Here is a 17402-nt window from a genome sequence, read left to right on the forward strand (position 1 = left end):
TCTCGACATCCGGCCCGACATCCCTGGATGACGTTTCAGCCCATGTGACCGCTGCAGCCAATCACAGGCCAATCACAGGCCAATCACATGCTGCAGCGGTCACATGGACTGCCGCGTCATCCAGGGATGTCGGGCTGGATGTCAAGGGAGGGACGCGTCACCAAGGCAACGGCCGGGTAAGTATGAATTTCTTTTACTTTTACCTCGGAAAGGGCTGCCCCTTCTCTCTATCCTGCACTGATAGAGAGAAGGGGCTGCCGATTACTGGTGACACCGGAACCGTATTTACAGGCACGGGTCTGTAAATACTGGTGCAAAACGGGTCGAATACGTGTGACACCGGACCCGTATTTACGCCAGTATTTACGGGAGGGAAAAAATACGTTCGTGTGCATGAGGCCTTAAAGGGGTTTTCCCATGAGAGACATTTGGGACATATCCACAGGATATGTAATAAATGTCAGATAGATGCGGTTCCCACCTCTGGGACCCGCACCTATCTCTAGAACGGAGCCCCCCAAACCCTGTTCTACTGCTCTGTGTTGCAGGTGAATTCTGACCATGAAAAAGGTTAAGTGGTCGGGAGTTACGAAAATAGTGTATCTCGCTGAGGTACGCTGTTTTCGGAAGTCCTATAGAACCGAATGGTGGTTACGGAAACAGCGTAGCTCGCATGCTACGCTACTTCCGTAACTGCCATTCACTACTATGGGAGTTACAGAAACAGCGTAGGTCACTAAGCTATGCTGTTTTCATAACTCCCGACCATATAACTAGGAAGTGGCTGGGAGGCAGCGAGAACAGACAAAGCTAGAATGGGGTTTAGGGGGCTCTGTTCTACAAATAGAAGTGTCCTAGAAGTGGGACCCGCATCTATCTGACATTTATGACATATCCTGTGGATATGTCATAAACGTCTCTGGTGGGAAAACCAATTTAAAGAGAATCTGTACATAGTTGAATAATTCCCTATCTTCTATCTAATCTAATAGGTGCTATGATGCTGATAACTACAATGTAATTAAAAAAAACAAAAAAACGTTTATTACTTGCAAAGTTATTTGCATTTTTCTAAATATGGTCATTTGGCTAAACTTGCCAAATGGGATGTTACTCGTTCTTTTCACTATGGGTGGTGTAATGTTTTCTGTATGACGCTGTCCAATCAGCATACAGTTCTCCTCTTCACAGCCCAGCGTGTTCTCAGCTTCAACCCAGGAAGACCATCTCGATTGAAGCTGAGATCACGCTGGGCAGGGTAGAGGACCGGACAGCATCATACAGAAAACATTACACCATCAAGAGTGAAAAGAAAGAGTCACCACTCATTTGGCAAGTATAGCCAAATGAGCATATGTATAAAAATGCTCATAACGTTGCAAATAATAAACGTTTTTGAAAAAAAAAATACACTGTAGCTATTAGCATCATAGCGCCTATTAGATTAGTTAGTAGGTAGGGAATTAAAAAAAACTACTGACAGATCCTCTTTAAGAGGCTTTTACATAGATCTTGTAGTTTTCCTTTAGCAGTACAGTCTAACACAAATAATTTTAATAACGCAATGTTTAGTTTCACATAAGTGGAGGGACCAAATAATATACCCTCGTTTGTGATATTCTGTAAAATACAGAAGTACATTTTAGCTTTAATAATTATCGTTTAGTTAGACATTTAGTTGTACCAGAGCATTTAGAAAATAATGAGATGAGACAAAATGCAAACCCAATTTTACTAGATCAAAAATTGTATTCAAAGGATATTTTCACCTTAGTTGAAGAGAAAATGTACATTATATTCCTAAGCTTTGTTCCTCCCTTCATTATATAGCTGATGAGGTATTTTCTGGTAGGGAGCAATGATCCTTTTCCCCTCTGTATCAATACTTATACAAGCAAAACATGCTGCAATTACTATAGGCTTATAAAATATGCTTTCCTTGGGTTAAGGCTATGTGGCAGACTTTTGCCACAGCACATGCAGTTGTTTTACATTAGTAGTTTCTATGTGAGCGATTTGCATTGACAAGTCTCAGGGCGACCGCGTAAGCTACAACAATGGAGTTTTATTGGACATTTTGCATGTCGCATGTTGTAATTTTGTTTCATGGACGTACTTGCTGTGACAAACTCACAGGAAAGCCTGCTGTATTATGGATCTGTGTTGCGCAAAATAATAATACAGCGCCAGTAGCTTTATATGGGCCCATACTGTACCTTGTGAGCCTCCAATTTTATAGAGAGGCACAGAGTTTTTCTATCAGATACATACATAAACTGTAAAAAAAAAAATTAACGTACACCATTGAATGTTGTAGAGGAGAATATGTTGCAATATGAGAGCACACGGAATGCCCATAACCTCGTAATACAGTCTCATAGGGACTCTATGAGCTCTAAATTACCCAATTATTGTAGAAGTGCAGATAGGTCAAAGGGAAAACATCTGATATGCAGAATCATTTTTTTCTTTTGCTAAAGCTGCCTTTTTTTCTATTTCCTTAAAGGAACACTCCAGTGAATTTTTCTATTGTGGCCCCAGTTTTTAAAGTATACTTGGTAAAAGATAGGGCAGGTCATACTCTTAGCGGGCACTGTGTTGCCGCTTCAATCCCGGGCCACCGTTATGTCACGTGACCACAATGTGACTGCATGATTCCTACAGAGTCGGCTGTGGGGACCGGAAGTCTCTTTCACTATGCATTCCTATGAGATGCTCATAGGAATGGGGCATACAGTTCGTCAACAATGCGCCCAGTAAGAGGATGACCTGCCCTACCTTTTACCAAGTGTAATTTCCAAATAGGAGCCATGATAAAAATAAAATTCACCGGAGTGTTCCATTAATTTGGTTTGGAAGACTTTTAAATATCTTTATCATTTAGAACCTGTCTTTTTTTGTTTTGTCAGATCCTTGGTTGGCAAAATACTTTATTCACCGCTTTGCTATACTTTAATCACAGCTTTCTAGATACTAAGCTCTAGTTTATAAAATTCAGCTCCATTTGTAAAATATCACCTAATAATCTGCGCCTTTCCAAACCAATATGAAAAGCCACCAAACTGACAGTCCTTTTTTCCATAAGAAGTAGGAATTTGCTTTTCTTGATCTCTTACACATAACTGACATGCATAATTCAACTTGTTCAGGTCCCTGTATGAATGTTCTGGGACTGATTTGCTATGCCACACTGTTTTAGCTAGCTGGAATTTGTTCCCCTTGCAGCTGTTTATTTTAAGAATGTCTTATCAGCTCCTCTGTGAACGCGGTATATTTTGCTGCCCTTCACTTTGAAGCCATTCATCAGTTTCCTCAACAAACCTTAAATGATGAACAGTATCCTGAAAGTACATATTTATAGGATATTATCCATACATACACCAGCACTATTAGACTGGTAGTCTTGTTCATGCACTTACTGCCTACTTCTTTCACCTATACAGGGCATGCTTCTTCAAACAATGTGGGCAACAGCTAAATTACAAGTCCTTGAAACGGAAAAATATGATTTATAGTTAAAAATAATTACAATGCAAATATGTGTCCTTTCACCACACTCATTACTGCAGTTTACTATCCTATCAAGCGATATGGATGCCTTCGTAAAAAAAATACATAAAAATAAAGGAAGGAACTCTACAAAGAAATTGTGACCTTGCTCATTCATGGGTGACTGTACAGGCTGAGAATTTGCATGCAATTTCAATACTATTTGCAAAAAAATTCTACCTCTAAAAATGGCCAGAAACTCAATTGCTATGATAGTTAAAGGGGTTGTCCGAGATTTAATGACTTTGTGTTAATGCTTGTAATTTATAAATGTAAATACATTTGTAATAAACTTACGTTTTCCACAGTGGCCCCGTTCCAGATCCTGCCGTGGGGAACTTGACGGGTGACGTCACTCTCTGCACTGGCCTTGGCCGCTTTGTTGATCTTGAATTCTTTGCCGGGTATACGACACGTCACTTGTGACGTGGTGTATATCGCCTTGTTCTGCTTCACAGCCCGTAACGCTCATGCGCTGTCACTGCTGTTCTCGCGGTCCCTGCTGTTCTCGAGATAACAGCAGGGGCCGCGCATGCGCATTACAACAGAACAAGCCGATATACACCACCCCACAAGTGACGTGTCGTATACCCGGAAAATAATTCAAGATCAACAAAGCGACCAGAGCAGAGAGTGACGTCACCCGTCAAGTTCCCCACGGCAGGATTTGGAAACAGGGCCACTTTGGAAAATGTAAGTATATTACAAATGTATTTACATTTAGAAATTACAAGCATTAACACAAAGTCATTAAATCTCGGACAACCCCTTTAAATTATTCTTGCAGGATAAATCTTTGTGTTATAATACAAGCCCAATTGTGGTGATAGCTTTGTTAAAACAAGAGTCTTTTTTTTTCAGTATAAGCCATTATTCACACAAGCATCCAATGGATCTAAATGGATACTGATGTACCCCATTGACCTTAATATGGTCCGTCGATGTTCCCATATGTTTTTATGGCTTTTCTATTCAGGTTCTCGAATAGAACCTAAAACATAGCAATGACTAGCCTCCCAATGATGGACAGTGTCAGAAAGGAATCATTCACATCACATCTGTACATCATTTGTACAGTTGGGCAATTAGCATACTAATGGAATAGCAAAATGGAGCTTCTAAACTGAACCTTACGTATCTTATTATAACAAAAGAATCTTTATCTGTGTAATTGGCAAAATATATTGCTTTTACTTTTATATTATTGATTTTTCATAAAGGTATATGTTTTCTTGGGCTATGTTCACACTTTACATGTTCGCATTACACTTCTAGTTTTTAACAGATCCATTTTTACCCGGGGGAAATGAAAAAGATATTTCTGCAACACATGCCCTCTATTAGGATCTGTTGCTCCTCTGAACCTAGAGTATTCCTGGCCCCCAACGGAGTGGTAGCCAACTTAATCCCGTTGAAATTAATAGAAACAGAAAGGTTTATTTATGTTTTCTGTAAAAACAATGGGACAAAGTAACGTAGAAAAAAAATGCTGTGTGAATAGAGCCTTACTTAAAAAGGTTACCTGGGATGTGATTTTTTTTTTATATTAGGGACTGGAAGTGAAATATATAAACCAAAAAAGCAATCAGCGATCCAGCGCTGACGCTCCGGCGGCACTCCCTGTGGTTGTTTACATTCACATAGCATGTGACCGCTGCAGCCAATCAGAGGGCTCAATGGAGCTCAGCGCCATATGTTGTATTTCTGGCATTCTGCCAGAAATACAATTCTTCACCTGTGAGACTCGCTGAGCCCTCTGATTGGCTACAGTGGTTACATGCTATGGGCATGTAAAGAACTATCGGGAGTGCCGCCGGAGCAACAGCGCAGGATACGTAGGTATTGCTTTTTTGGTTTATTTATTCCAGCCCCTAATTTAAAAAAAATCACATCCTGAATAACCCTTTTAAGGTACTATATAGTTGCATGGAAGGGACTATACAGTAGGGCACTCTAAAAACAAAAAACTTGGGTTTAGCAGGGAGCTTAGTAAGAAAAAACACTGTCAGCAAGATAAAGCAGTGTATTCAAAGTTGTAGACATTTACAGTACTAGAAAATAGATGAAAATGATTGGATGATAATATCACTCTGGCAGTAACATGATGTAAGGAGTGATACCATGAATGGCCTCAGTCAATGATGTTTGCACTAACTGCTACTGATTTAGAGCTGTGCCTGAATTTCACTCCAAATGTTAACTCTGTGTTCCTAACCTGTTTCTTTCCCTTTATTTATTTTTCCACCTCTCGTTGCATGCCGTGCAGGGTCAGTTTTCTGCATGACACCAGCTACCAGTATTGGTAGGTTTCTATCTACTTTTTTGCTACTCAAGTTTATCTTCTGTGGTTCTCAATGTTTTCTAAAATGTTATAGAAAGTATCCAGCTACTATTTGTTACTGTAGTATTCAATGCTTAGAATATTTAGTCTTTAATAATCACCTATATTATGTCATATGTCTTCTATTGCTCTGTGGCTTTATAATTTTACCTCTCGCATATTGTGTTAAGAAAAAAATTTGCTTTTTTATTTTGTTTATGATGTCTGTTACGTTTAATGAAATTGGAAGTAGTATCACCTGTGTCTTAACGTGTCATAGTGTTGTGCTTTTTTTCTCCTTTTTGCTATGTTTAGAATATTTCATCAGCGTTTCCCAGAAAACCATGCTATGTAACTATTATAACAGTATAATAATGAGTTCACATACTAATAGCAAGCAGTACAATGACCATAGCGGGTGAGTGGATTTAATAGGTTACCTAATAAATCCAAGTGTCAAACACATTCTTGTAATAGTTCAAACACCGGAAAAGACAATGCTGTGCAGTCATCTATTGACGTATATACAACTCTGCAAGACCCCAGTGATGCTCTAGCATTACATAGCTTTGTTCTTCTGTATTGTGGCAGTGCTTTTATAATATAGATTAGGAGGTTAGTTCATGAACCTAAAGCTTTTATCAAATGCAATTATCCTAATCACATCACAAGAAAACTGCACACACAAATACATACTGTAAATTGGAAATTGTTTTCTAAAGCGTGGTTAATCTAGGTTAACATATAGAGTTTTAATCTTTTTCTGGGAATCACTGATTATATATTTTTTACAAACTTCCTTTAATTGTACCTGTAATAAGCTTATTTTCCCTCTTTTATTTCTCTCCCACGCTTCCTTGCTTTGCATTGTGATTGCATGCCATCTGCTGGTTTAACCCATGATGGCTTGCTGCTATGTGATATTCACCATGCCAAACCACTTCTATTACCATAATGCTACACCCTCCTGTTCATTGCTTCCATGGTTCCCCTCCTGAAAGTACCCATGATGCACAGCGCTACGTCCGCCACTGTCTCTGCAGCAACAACTCCTGCAACAAGTGTCCCCTTCGCCGCAACAGCCACAGCCAATCAGGTTTGCTCCTTTTAAAGCTTTCTTTCACAAATCCCAAACTCTAAATGAGTGCTAATATGTTAAAAAAAATTCTCTGAAGAATTTTTTTTATAAATGTTTACCCATCAAATTTTTTTTTTGTTAATTTTTTTTATTTTTTTTCCAATGTGTTCATGAGCAGTTTGCACTTATTCAGAGTTAACATTTTTGCAAGTATTGGTCTTTCTGTTTTATGTTTCCTTGAATGTTTTGCAATTGTTGACAGTCTTACTAAGGGGACATTATAATCCATGTACCCTTATCTCCAGCTACATCATCCTACGTTTAAAAAAAAGAAAAAAGTGTCTACCGCATTATAATAGTTTGTCATTTTAGACCTTAAAACAGTAGTAAACATCAGTATCACAATATTTCTTATGATCCGCCTAGGAGACTGAACAAGACATACAGTAGTAATGAAACCTGTGCCAGGAGGCCCTAGATCAGGTGTGAATGTTAAATTCTCTAGGTCCATGGTACCTAAGAGCCAGGTAGCCAGTACAGCCAGAAATTTGCCACCTGGCACCTTAGTTTTTTTTTATTTGTCTTCTGTGTTAGTTCTTGTTGCAGGGCCACTAAAAGAGTATTGTCCTGATCTCTGAATTACTGTCTCGGATCATATATTATTTGGTCACATATGATCATTTCTGTAATTTCTAGTCCTCAGGCTCCTGCAGAATAAATGCTGTGACACTGCCAAGAGTATTCTATCTCTATAAATTCATACAGTATATGTGATTTAATAAACTTTAGAAGTATTCATATGGTTGTTCACAAAAGCAAAGTGCACAGGTTCTGCATTGCTCCTTTAGAAGAAACATTGTTTTTGAGTGTTGGCCTGTATCTACATATTTTATGACACATCTAATGCAATATTTGCCTTGAAATAAATATTTTCCTTTAACTATTAACCTTTTAGATATAAATATTTATCCTTCATTGCTGTCCGCTAATTTTCCTTCCATGAGACCACTGCATAGACAACAGCATAATTTTTCCCATAAGGCACACATATGCAGGTTTATGGCCAAGGCTATCAATTCAAACAGTTTAAAACAGTACTACAGGTTCAGTTTTATGACACTTTACACATTAATGATCTCATAACATCTTACTGCAGTGTAAAGTATAAAAATAAGACAAAACACTACAGCATCATGCTTCAGACTCACTCTTCCAGAACAAAAACGTACCTAAAGTAATTCACTTAAAAACCTTTTAAGATATGCATCACAGTGTGTAAATTCAATTTCTAATGAAGAATAAAAATAATTTTAACACTATTTATTAGCTTCATTCACTTGCAGTATCCATTCATGGGGCAGAGTTGTAGGCGACTTACCACAGCTCTTTACTTCCTCCTTTCTGAGACAGTGATAGAGATACAGATAAAATAACTTGAATATCTCACAAAAACATGCAAGTTAATAATTTCCTGTGATCACAGCAGCATCAGCACTAATTAAATCAGGCAGTCTCTATGCAGTGTGAGCGTGGAGAGGAAGTGTAATGTGAGTTAGCAAGCTTATAGAAACAGTGACCGGTGACCCACTGCAGCTTCACTGTATCTGTAACATGGCAGAAAAGGCTAAGTTCACACTACCATTAATATACATTTACCTATCTTCCGTCAGAGTCTTTCTGTTTAACCTTTTGATCCTCTCTTCCTCTGACGGAAGAGTTAAACGTATACTAACGGTAGTGTGAAAGAAGCCTAATAATTGCAACTTCCTGTTAGTGAATTAGGAAAAATGCATTGTTGATCAATTGCATTATTAATAAATTGTATCTCTACAAATATATTAGTCGAGAATTTACAGAAAAGTTGAACTGTAGAACAGTGTTCTACAGGAGATTGGGCAAAGAAAAGCCTAATTGATCAGGGATCTCTACAGTAATATGCCGTGCTTCTGGCATTGAGAAACAAAATCTGAAATAATGTGATCCATAAGCAATTGCTATGAGTAGCCTGGCCTAATGATTAAGATGTTATAAAGAGTATTTTCTTGCTAAATGTAATTTTACAAAATCTAGTAAATGTGGCAGTAAGGGATAGACAAAAATTTAGTCTTACCAAGCTTTCTAAAACCTACTCAATTTCAGCAATTCCACCTTGAGATGATGACCAGATTAGTTTGAACTACATTGGTTGCTAGGAAAGTGCTGACTGATAACCCCTCTGAAAAAACTAAACAGTATATCCCTATCAACCAGACTGTCAAATAAGACTCAGACATTTCAAGCTTGTTCAATGAGACAGCTCGCGGTTAGGTGCTCGTTTGTTCCTTTCACAAAGAGCTATGATCAGTAATGTGTGGGGACGAACAATAGTTTCTACGATTGTTCATCGTCATACATTTCCATCATGTCGGCAGCACATCTTGGAAATAGGGAGATCTGCTGCCGACAAGGATAATATTTATTACTGCATAAATGAGCAGATCAGTCCATGAACAAGCATTTGCCCGTTCATCGGCTGATCATTGTCCTGTTTACACAAGGCAATGACCGTTCATATAAACGCTTGTTTGTCTGATCATTGTCACGTGTAAAAGAGTTTTTAGTGTGGCTCACTATCTAATTTCCCTATACCATACACATACACTAAATTATCGGGCAAACGATCGTTTATTGCCTGATAATTCCCGATCATTGTAAACAGGGCAACGATCAGCCGATGAATGAGCAAACATTTGTTCAACGGCTGATCGTATCGTTTATGCAGCACAAATTATTGTCACTGCTATTAAAAAAACTGTTGAGTGTCTGCTGTACAGTTCATTTCTCACACCAGGGGGCTGCAGGGACCTGGAAGTTCTTACAGCCTGAGAGCCAACAGGAAGTCAGCAGAATTTTGATCACACAGTTCATGATGTTACTGCCAAAAATGACATGATGTAACACAAATAAAGTAGACGATAAGTAAAATTTAAAATGGAAGCTACAGTTGATGACTGGAGCTTCAATTTATATAACCCAGTACCTCAAACGTTAGGAACTGCTATACAGCCTAAGAAATTGAGCACTTTGAACACTAAAAAGAATTTTTTAGTACAGCCAAGGCCATAAAAAAAAGGTTGCAGTTCTTCAGAAGTCAATGCAGTTTGATGGAGTTTTTAAGCAATGCTAAGTACATTTACATTACGTTTCTACTGTTAGCCCATACTTATGTCTATGACAATATATGAATAGCTACACATAGTATAATTTATAAATATCACATACATGTCTCAATGAAAACATAATTCATTTTCAATACTTGCTAAAAAGCCTCTGCTTTATATGTGCTTTCAACCCCCTTTGTCTTAAAGGCATTCAGCTGTTTAATTTCTGTGCTTGCATTCCTTACTGGGTGAGAAATATATCATCAGAGGATTATAATTTCTCTATTTTTTTTACTATGTATTGTTTCTCATGGGGGGAATGAATATAAGATGTAAATCGGAGTACCATATTATTGTTCAGTAGTAGCACTATAATCTTCTAGCATTGTACTTCATAGATCTATAAATATTAGTAAGCCATGACTGCAATCTTTATTGTATGATTACATGAGATAAGGCCTTTCCTCCTACTAGACCTGTCGCGCAACTCACCCTTTATTCACTGCCTATCCTTCTCAGTGTTTATGAATTACAGCACATTATATAATGAGGGTTATTCTCCGGGTATTGCCTTCTTTAACATCTAGAGCAATACCGTGATAACGTGTGATATATGTCGGACGAACGAGCATTTGGCTGACAGCTATTCATACCAACCACACCATAGACATACATGCTCAGCTGAGGATGCATGTTTTTTTTTCAATTCGGATAGAGGAATCATTTGATGCCAGACCCCTTTGGAAGGCGATTTATCTGCTGCAGGAACAAATTAAATCCAACATGCCCATTGCTTTCACAAGACATTCGCTGTTGGGGTCTCCCATAGACATCATATAGTCTGCCGATCCCGCAAAATCGATGGGTTTGATTGAAATCTAATATTTATGGCCAGCTTAAAGCATATCTGAGAGCACCTAGACTTTATGTTCATTTTAGTTCAACTCATTGCAAATGAACATTTTAGACACTTTTCTGGGCAAATTTCATCCCTGCCTTTTACATTCTGTTCAATGGGCCCCCAAAAAAGTATAGTTACTGATTATAAAGGGGGTTACACAGGCACTTAAAGACAAAAATCTCTGGCAAACACTGAAAAAGTGTTTTGTGAAAAGTTATTTTTGCTTACTCAATCTAGTGTTCATCTATCTCTAAGCAATCCTGTAATTTGTATTGAGATAGACTTCATTTGAATATTATTGACACTGTTTTGAAATATATTGGTAAATTGTTAGAATATATAGGTAAATACTTTAGTATTGTTTTGTATTACATTATTTTGTTACTTTTAAGTATATAAATATGTATTTATTCTCATGTTAAATAGTCAATCTAGCTTCAAGACTTCATTGGAAATCTTCATATGTTTTCCATTATCTAAAAGATCACCTACCAGTTTGTTGAGCAAAACTATATAAACAAATTCAGCTTATCAATTCACCAGTGAGGCATCGTTCACATCTGCGTCGGGACTCTGTTCATGGGTTCTGTCTGAGCTTTCTGTCAGGGGAACCCATGAACGGAATCCAAACTGATCATTTTGACGGATTCAATACCGTAGTCGACTGCGCTATTCATTCCGTCAAAACGACGGAACCCTTACACAACGGTGACAAGCGGAAACCATTTGCACCGAATCCGTCACCTTTAAAATCAATGGTTTCCGTTTGGATTCCGTTCATGGGGTCCCCTGATGGAAAGCTCAGACGGAACCCATGAACAGAGTCCCGACGCAGATGTGGACGAAGCCTAACCTATCCTAATTGTTGTTAGACCAGGATCCCATTACCAGTGTTTACAAGACTGGTTTCTAGTGAACACCTTGGCATTACACTGGCAAATATTCTGTTATCACTGTCTTGAAGGCTGATTGAATGTTTCCAAAAAGCTGTAAAACATACAAATCTAAAATTTCCATTGTCTGTGACTTTGTCTTTTGTTTCCTTAAAGGAAACCTGTCATTGACATTATACTTCTCTCACTGAGGGCAGCATAATGTAGTGACAGACATACTGATTTCATTGGTCACTCATTTTCCTAAGTTAAACTGTTTATGAGAGGTTACCTGCAGAGCCAGGCTAGCCCTGCCAGAGATGAATCCAGCTTAGTCATGAGCTGCTGCTAGCTTTACCCACTTTGCGCTATCACTGCCAACTCTCCACTGATTGACAGATTTCTCCCTATGCACAGTAAAAAGGAGATATCTGTCAATCAGCAGAAAGTGGGGCGGATCTCATGGAAAGCGGGCAACGACTTAACTTAAGCAAATAAGTGACATACCACTGAAATCAATGAGGGCAGCATAATGTTAACGACAGGTTCCCTTTAAAAGTAAATGTACCTAGAATTCTGCATCGAGGGTCGAATAATTCTATAAAAATGAAAATTTGCAACCTCACATGATTACTTTTTAGAAGATGAGAGAAATGTCAAATTGTAGAATAAATTATATATATATATATATATATATATATATATATATATATATATATATATATATATATATATGTATTTATTTATTTATTTATTTTTTCCTATCCAAAATCTGATTTCGGAACTAACCTACCACATATTTTCCTTTTACCAGATCATACTGAAATAATTACCAAGAGTGGAGTAGAGCATCAAGAAGATTCACAGAAGATAGCAAAGCATTCATATTGTACATACTATCCAGTCTCCTCCTCTATAGAGTTGCCACAAACTGCATGCTAAACAACAGAATCTTGTTCTCTTTATGGACAAACTACAAACTCTTAGAAAGCTAGTGCTGCTATATTCTAAATTGATAATATATATGGTATGCGTAATATATTCCAACATAAAATAGTTAACTACCTGATACCAGCTGTGATGTTAGTGGGTAAAGTTTACTTTTTAATATTTTGTATACCTGGCTCCCACTTGATAATACAGTCTTATCTCCTATCACATCCAATACCAATGGCCCCCTGTCCTATAGTAAATTTTTAAATACGGCAAAACGTTTAAAATTTACCAATATTTTTGTGTTCCGATGGCTAATATACTATATTAGATTGTGAATATGAGTAATATATTAGAGATTATTATAGCCATTAATATAGGGCTTTATAAACTTCCCCTTTGTAGAGAAGACCAAGAACATAAAACACTCTCTCAAATGTGGAAACAAAGGCTTATTTTAAAGCACAAATTTAAAGCATACAAAACCTGTCTCACACCCAGTGTACAAAAGAGAAATAAAAACACTCTTGTTGGAATAGATGTGAATTTAAAAAAAAGCAAAAAGGACAAAAAAAGTGATCATTTGCACAGTATGACTGTCATACAAAAGAAAGTCTTGAATACCTTTATTTTAGTTGTGAGCGTACAATGTTTTTTAACCAAGACTTTGCAGAAGTGCCTAAATTTCACCACAGTACTACAAACGCAAAAAGTATAGGACTGCTGCCAACCTCCCAGTTACCAACAAGAGCAAGGATAACAAATATAGCAGATTGGGTACTAGGTTATTACAGGTTGACAAGGCATTTAGAGGAGGAGTTTTCTTAGATAATCGAATGTACAAAAGTATATATATATAAATATATATAAATATATATATATCAGTCAGTCACAACATAAAGGTGACTCTAATCTATAGAACATATTACATTTTTTAAATGTAGTAAGAGTTTTATTTCGACCCTGTTCAGTGCTCGAAGGGCCTGCAAAACACTGCAGAGCAATGCATTACAGGCCTTCAATGACGAATCATGCGACAACAGCGGGCAGTAGGAAAAATTCTTAGGAAAATGGTTAACTGCAGGGTCTATAGTGTTATACAATTTTATAATTGGATTTAGAGAGTTGTAACGGGATTACAGCACAAGATTAAAGAATATTGTGTCTAAAACATATTTTATGTCTGAAGAGTTATGAAGAGTTGTTGCTTATATGAGAAATATTGAAGACAAAAAAAACCTATGGATAAAGCAGATTTTTGATGTTTACTCTTACAGTAGGCTGTTGATTTACATGGTAATGTCTGTACAATTAATATGTAATTTAGTTAAAGTTTATTTTAAGCACTATTGTACCAAATACTTCATGTTTCTGTGTTGCACATTTGTCACACAAAGTATGTTGTTGCTCAATTATGGATATGAAAACAGAAGAGCTGTTATACATGAATAGTATACTTAAGTGTTAGAAATATGTTATTTTTTTTCTCTTGTAAAAAGACAATATTAGTGATTGCAGTATTTTAAGAAAATTTCAAGAGTTGAATGTAAGCTATTTTTAATGTGGGCAGCCTTTTCTAAAAGAAGGCGCTGTAATTCTATAATCGGTAATCAGGAAAAGATTCTGCCTTTATTTTTATTTTATTTTTTATTTAGTAATATATGTACAATGTTTGATATCTGCTCTTATATCGAAGAATCAAGTCTGATTACTCCGCAGAACTAAATCAAAATCCACTTGAAAGAGAGTATTTTAATATTGCTTATATCACTTTGTCTTCAAAGGCAAAGGTGATCTATACAATTTATGCTCTAATCTATACAGATATTTTTATTATTATTCATTTCTGGATCAGTGACCAGCCATATTTTTTTATCATTTCAGCCATTTAACCATATACGTATGCGATTCATAATAGGCCCCGCAGTGACCAATATAGCTTGTATACGTACCAAATCAGTCTGATAATGGAAATTGCTTTAAATGTAACAAATTCAAACTAAATATTTGTAGTTATGATGTGAATCTTTCACTCAAAATATTTTCTTCACTAACCACTTATAGGTTACGGCATCCAACTCATCCTTATACAGTGCATCTGTTCTCTACAACTTACAAGTGGGGCCTAAAATTGTAAGGATGTAAAATGGCTGGCCTGTGTTTAAATTTTTACTTATACCTATATTTTATTATTTTTTAAAGAAAATTTACTTTTGGATGACTTACTTGTGTTTTTGTATTTTTGGTTTTGTAATGTCCTCTAATTAAAGTAGCCTCTTAAACAAAGCATAAGGTATGTAATGCTTCTGTTAAAGTACAGCAAGCTATATGGACGGTAGCAATTTTAGGGTGCGTTTACACTAGAATTTATTTTAAGTATTTTCCTGTTGTCCAATCCCCACTCTATACACTTCAATGTAAGGTAAATCCTATGTTATTGGCGAGACATGCTTTGCTTACATTTTTCAATGGAGTACAGATTGGACAAGTGATATAAATGCACTCAAAAACATAAGGATTTGAGTGTGAATGTCCCTTATTAATTTCAGGACAATAAAAACAATGCTTGTTTTTAGATTCATGACAAACTAGTGCAAAGAAAATCAGTGCTTTTACATTTCTAGTCAATAAGATTCTAGTTAGCATTTTTCTGGAGCTCTTTAAAATCAACTGTCTCTTGGTTGCAGAAGAAAACTTTCTTTGCACTAGATTTTGTACATATTCCCTCATAAGAATATTTGTGGTGCACAGGAAACTGCAATAAAAATGTGCCATAACTTATAAAACAGTGATTCTATCTGCCACTATTTTTAATAGCTATTAGTAACATTTAAAATCAAGATAAATATGTAATAAAAAGCTCACAGTTATAACCCACTTCTTGTACAGTTACCCTACATTTGCTTAAAGGGGTTTGCATGAGATGTGAAAAACACTTCTGCATTCATCCGGGAACAGCTGTCCTCTTGTACATGGGTTGTGTGTGGTTTTGCTGCTTGGTCCTATTCAAGTGAATCGGGTTGAGCCGCAATACAAGACACCTATATATGAGAACTGCTGTTTATGGACAGAGGCAGACATATTTTTCCAATGTCATACACCCCCTTTAAGTATTCCCCAGTGTAGAAACCAACTGCCACCTGATTGTAATCCAGTCAATAAGGTAGATGCTTATATTACATTTCTAAGCAATAGAATTGCCTGTTATTATCTCTATTGGTTCATATAGCACGGATGCTTTTAAGTCATTCACCCCACCACAGAAGCTTAAGGATTGATGTTTAAGGATTGTTGAAGACAAAGCGTTTCTATTTTATATGACATGAAACCGAGACCAGCACCAAAATCCCCTATGACTGATGCTTTATTATGAGGTTGTTACATAAGCAAGTTAAGAAGAAAAGCCAACATTTTGCATCTGCACTGTCCTAATTCAAGGTCTTCTCTTTGTATGGGGATGTAAAATATTGCAAAGTTTAATAAATTATTTTGGTGCAGGAATTATTCTTGTTCATATTTTTCCAGTATGGAGATTACAACCATATTGTAGTTACATTTTTGAGATTTGCACTGTTCAGCCTAAAAATTTTGAAAATACGAAAATGTCAAAGTAAGAAATTAACAGTGTGTTAAACTGTTCCCTTTACTACTATAGCACTGTTTATGGCCTATATGTTCTACATTTTTGAAGAAATAAACTGTACCTTTAGAGTCACCGGTTTATAATCTTGTTTTTTATAAGGCCATATCAACCCAAAAAAAACTATATTGGGTAAGTATAATAACATAATAAAATAATTTGTGATTTTATCCCAGCCCTGTTATAATTTTTTCATTGCCAACAAACTTTAAAAACCATATGTGCAGAGACTTACTTTTCAAGAAACACTAAACCTAGAAATTAAGGGGAAAATTGGTCTTTCACCTCCTGGTCCACTTCATTGTCAGCTGGAATGTCCGTGAGGAGGAGGCTTATCGTACCTACTCTCCAATTAATGTCAGAGCAGCATGGAAAGGTTTATGCTGCAACCAGCTAACCAAGGCAAAACAGTCCTGTCCCTTTTCGAACTGTTGATATGCAGTAAGCCATGAAGAACAACAAATGGATGCCTTCACACACTGTGATTGGATTGTGGTGTGGGACTTAAGTACCATTTAAGAAATTACTCAACAGAGAAAACACCTGAAACATGCTAAACTGTTTTAGACGTACACCTTGATCTTAAATATTTTAGTCATGATCATTCCAAATACCATCCATTAGAAAATACCATGACGCAGCCATGGTGAGAAAGTCTACTTCAGTAGTGCAAACTCATAATGAATTTCCCCCACCAGCAAAGTCACAGTCCCCACCCAATGGTACCACCTTGCAGAGCTTCCATCATTAATTGAAATGTCTTGGGGTCTTCTAAATCCAATATAGAGCATGTTAGTCTAACAAGGCAGTTTGTCTACTGAAGGATGAAGAAAATGAAGGATTCCTTAACTTTTTGTTCATTATTTTATTTTCATTAACATGATACAACCATAAAAAAATAAAAGATATACAATATATAGGTTTTAATTACACCGTTGATAAATAAATGTGATGATTGAATAATACCCT

At 36.6% G+C, this 17402-nt stretch overlaps 1 protein-coding gene across 10 annotated transcripts in view; it reads left to right on the plus strand.

Annotated features, from left to right (window-relative positions):
- The window catches only part of MBNL2 (muscleblind like splicing regulator 2), a 148157-nt gene extending 131863 nt beyond the window's left edge, over nt 1-16294 (plus strand). For 7 of the 10 annotated variants that reach the window (XM_075852396.1, XM_075852399.1, XM_075852402.1 and 4 more), the window contains 2 exons: nt 5816-5851; nt 12675-16294. In XM_075852396.1, coding sequence (XP_075708511.1) covers nt 5816-5851; nt 12675-12802 — 164 coding nt within the window. In that variant the 3' untranslated portion in view covers nt 12803-16294. Of the gene's footprint in view, nt 1-5815; nt 5852-6870; nt 6966-12674 lie in introns of all 10 variants that reach the window. The other 3 variants (XM_075852400.1, XM_075852401.1, XM_075852403.1) reach the window with 1 other exon arrangement.
- Nucleotides 16295-17402: the final 1108 nt, after the last annotated feature.

The sequence above is a fragment of the Rhinoderma darwinii genome, chromosome 2, assembly GCF_050947455.1.
Source record: "Rhinoderma darwinii isolate aRhiDar2 chromosome 2, aRhiDar2.hap1, whole genome shotgun sequence".
NCBI classification, from domain to species: Eukaryota; Metazoa; Chordata; class Amphibia; order Anura; family Rhinodermatidae; genus Rhinoderma; species Rhinoderma darwinii.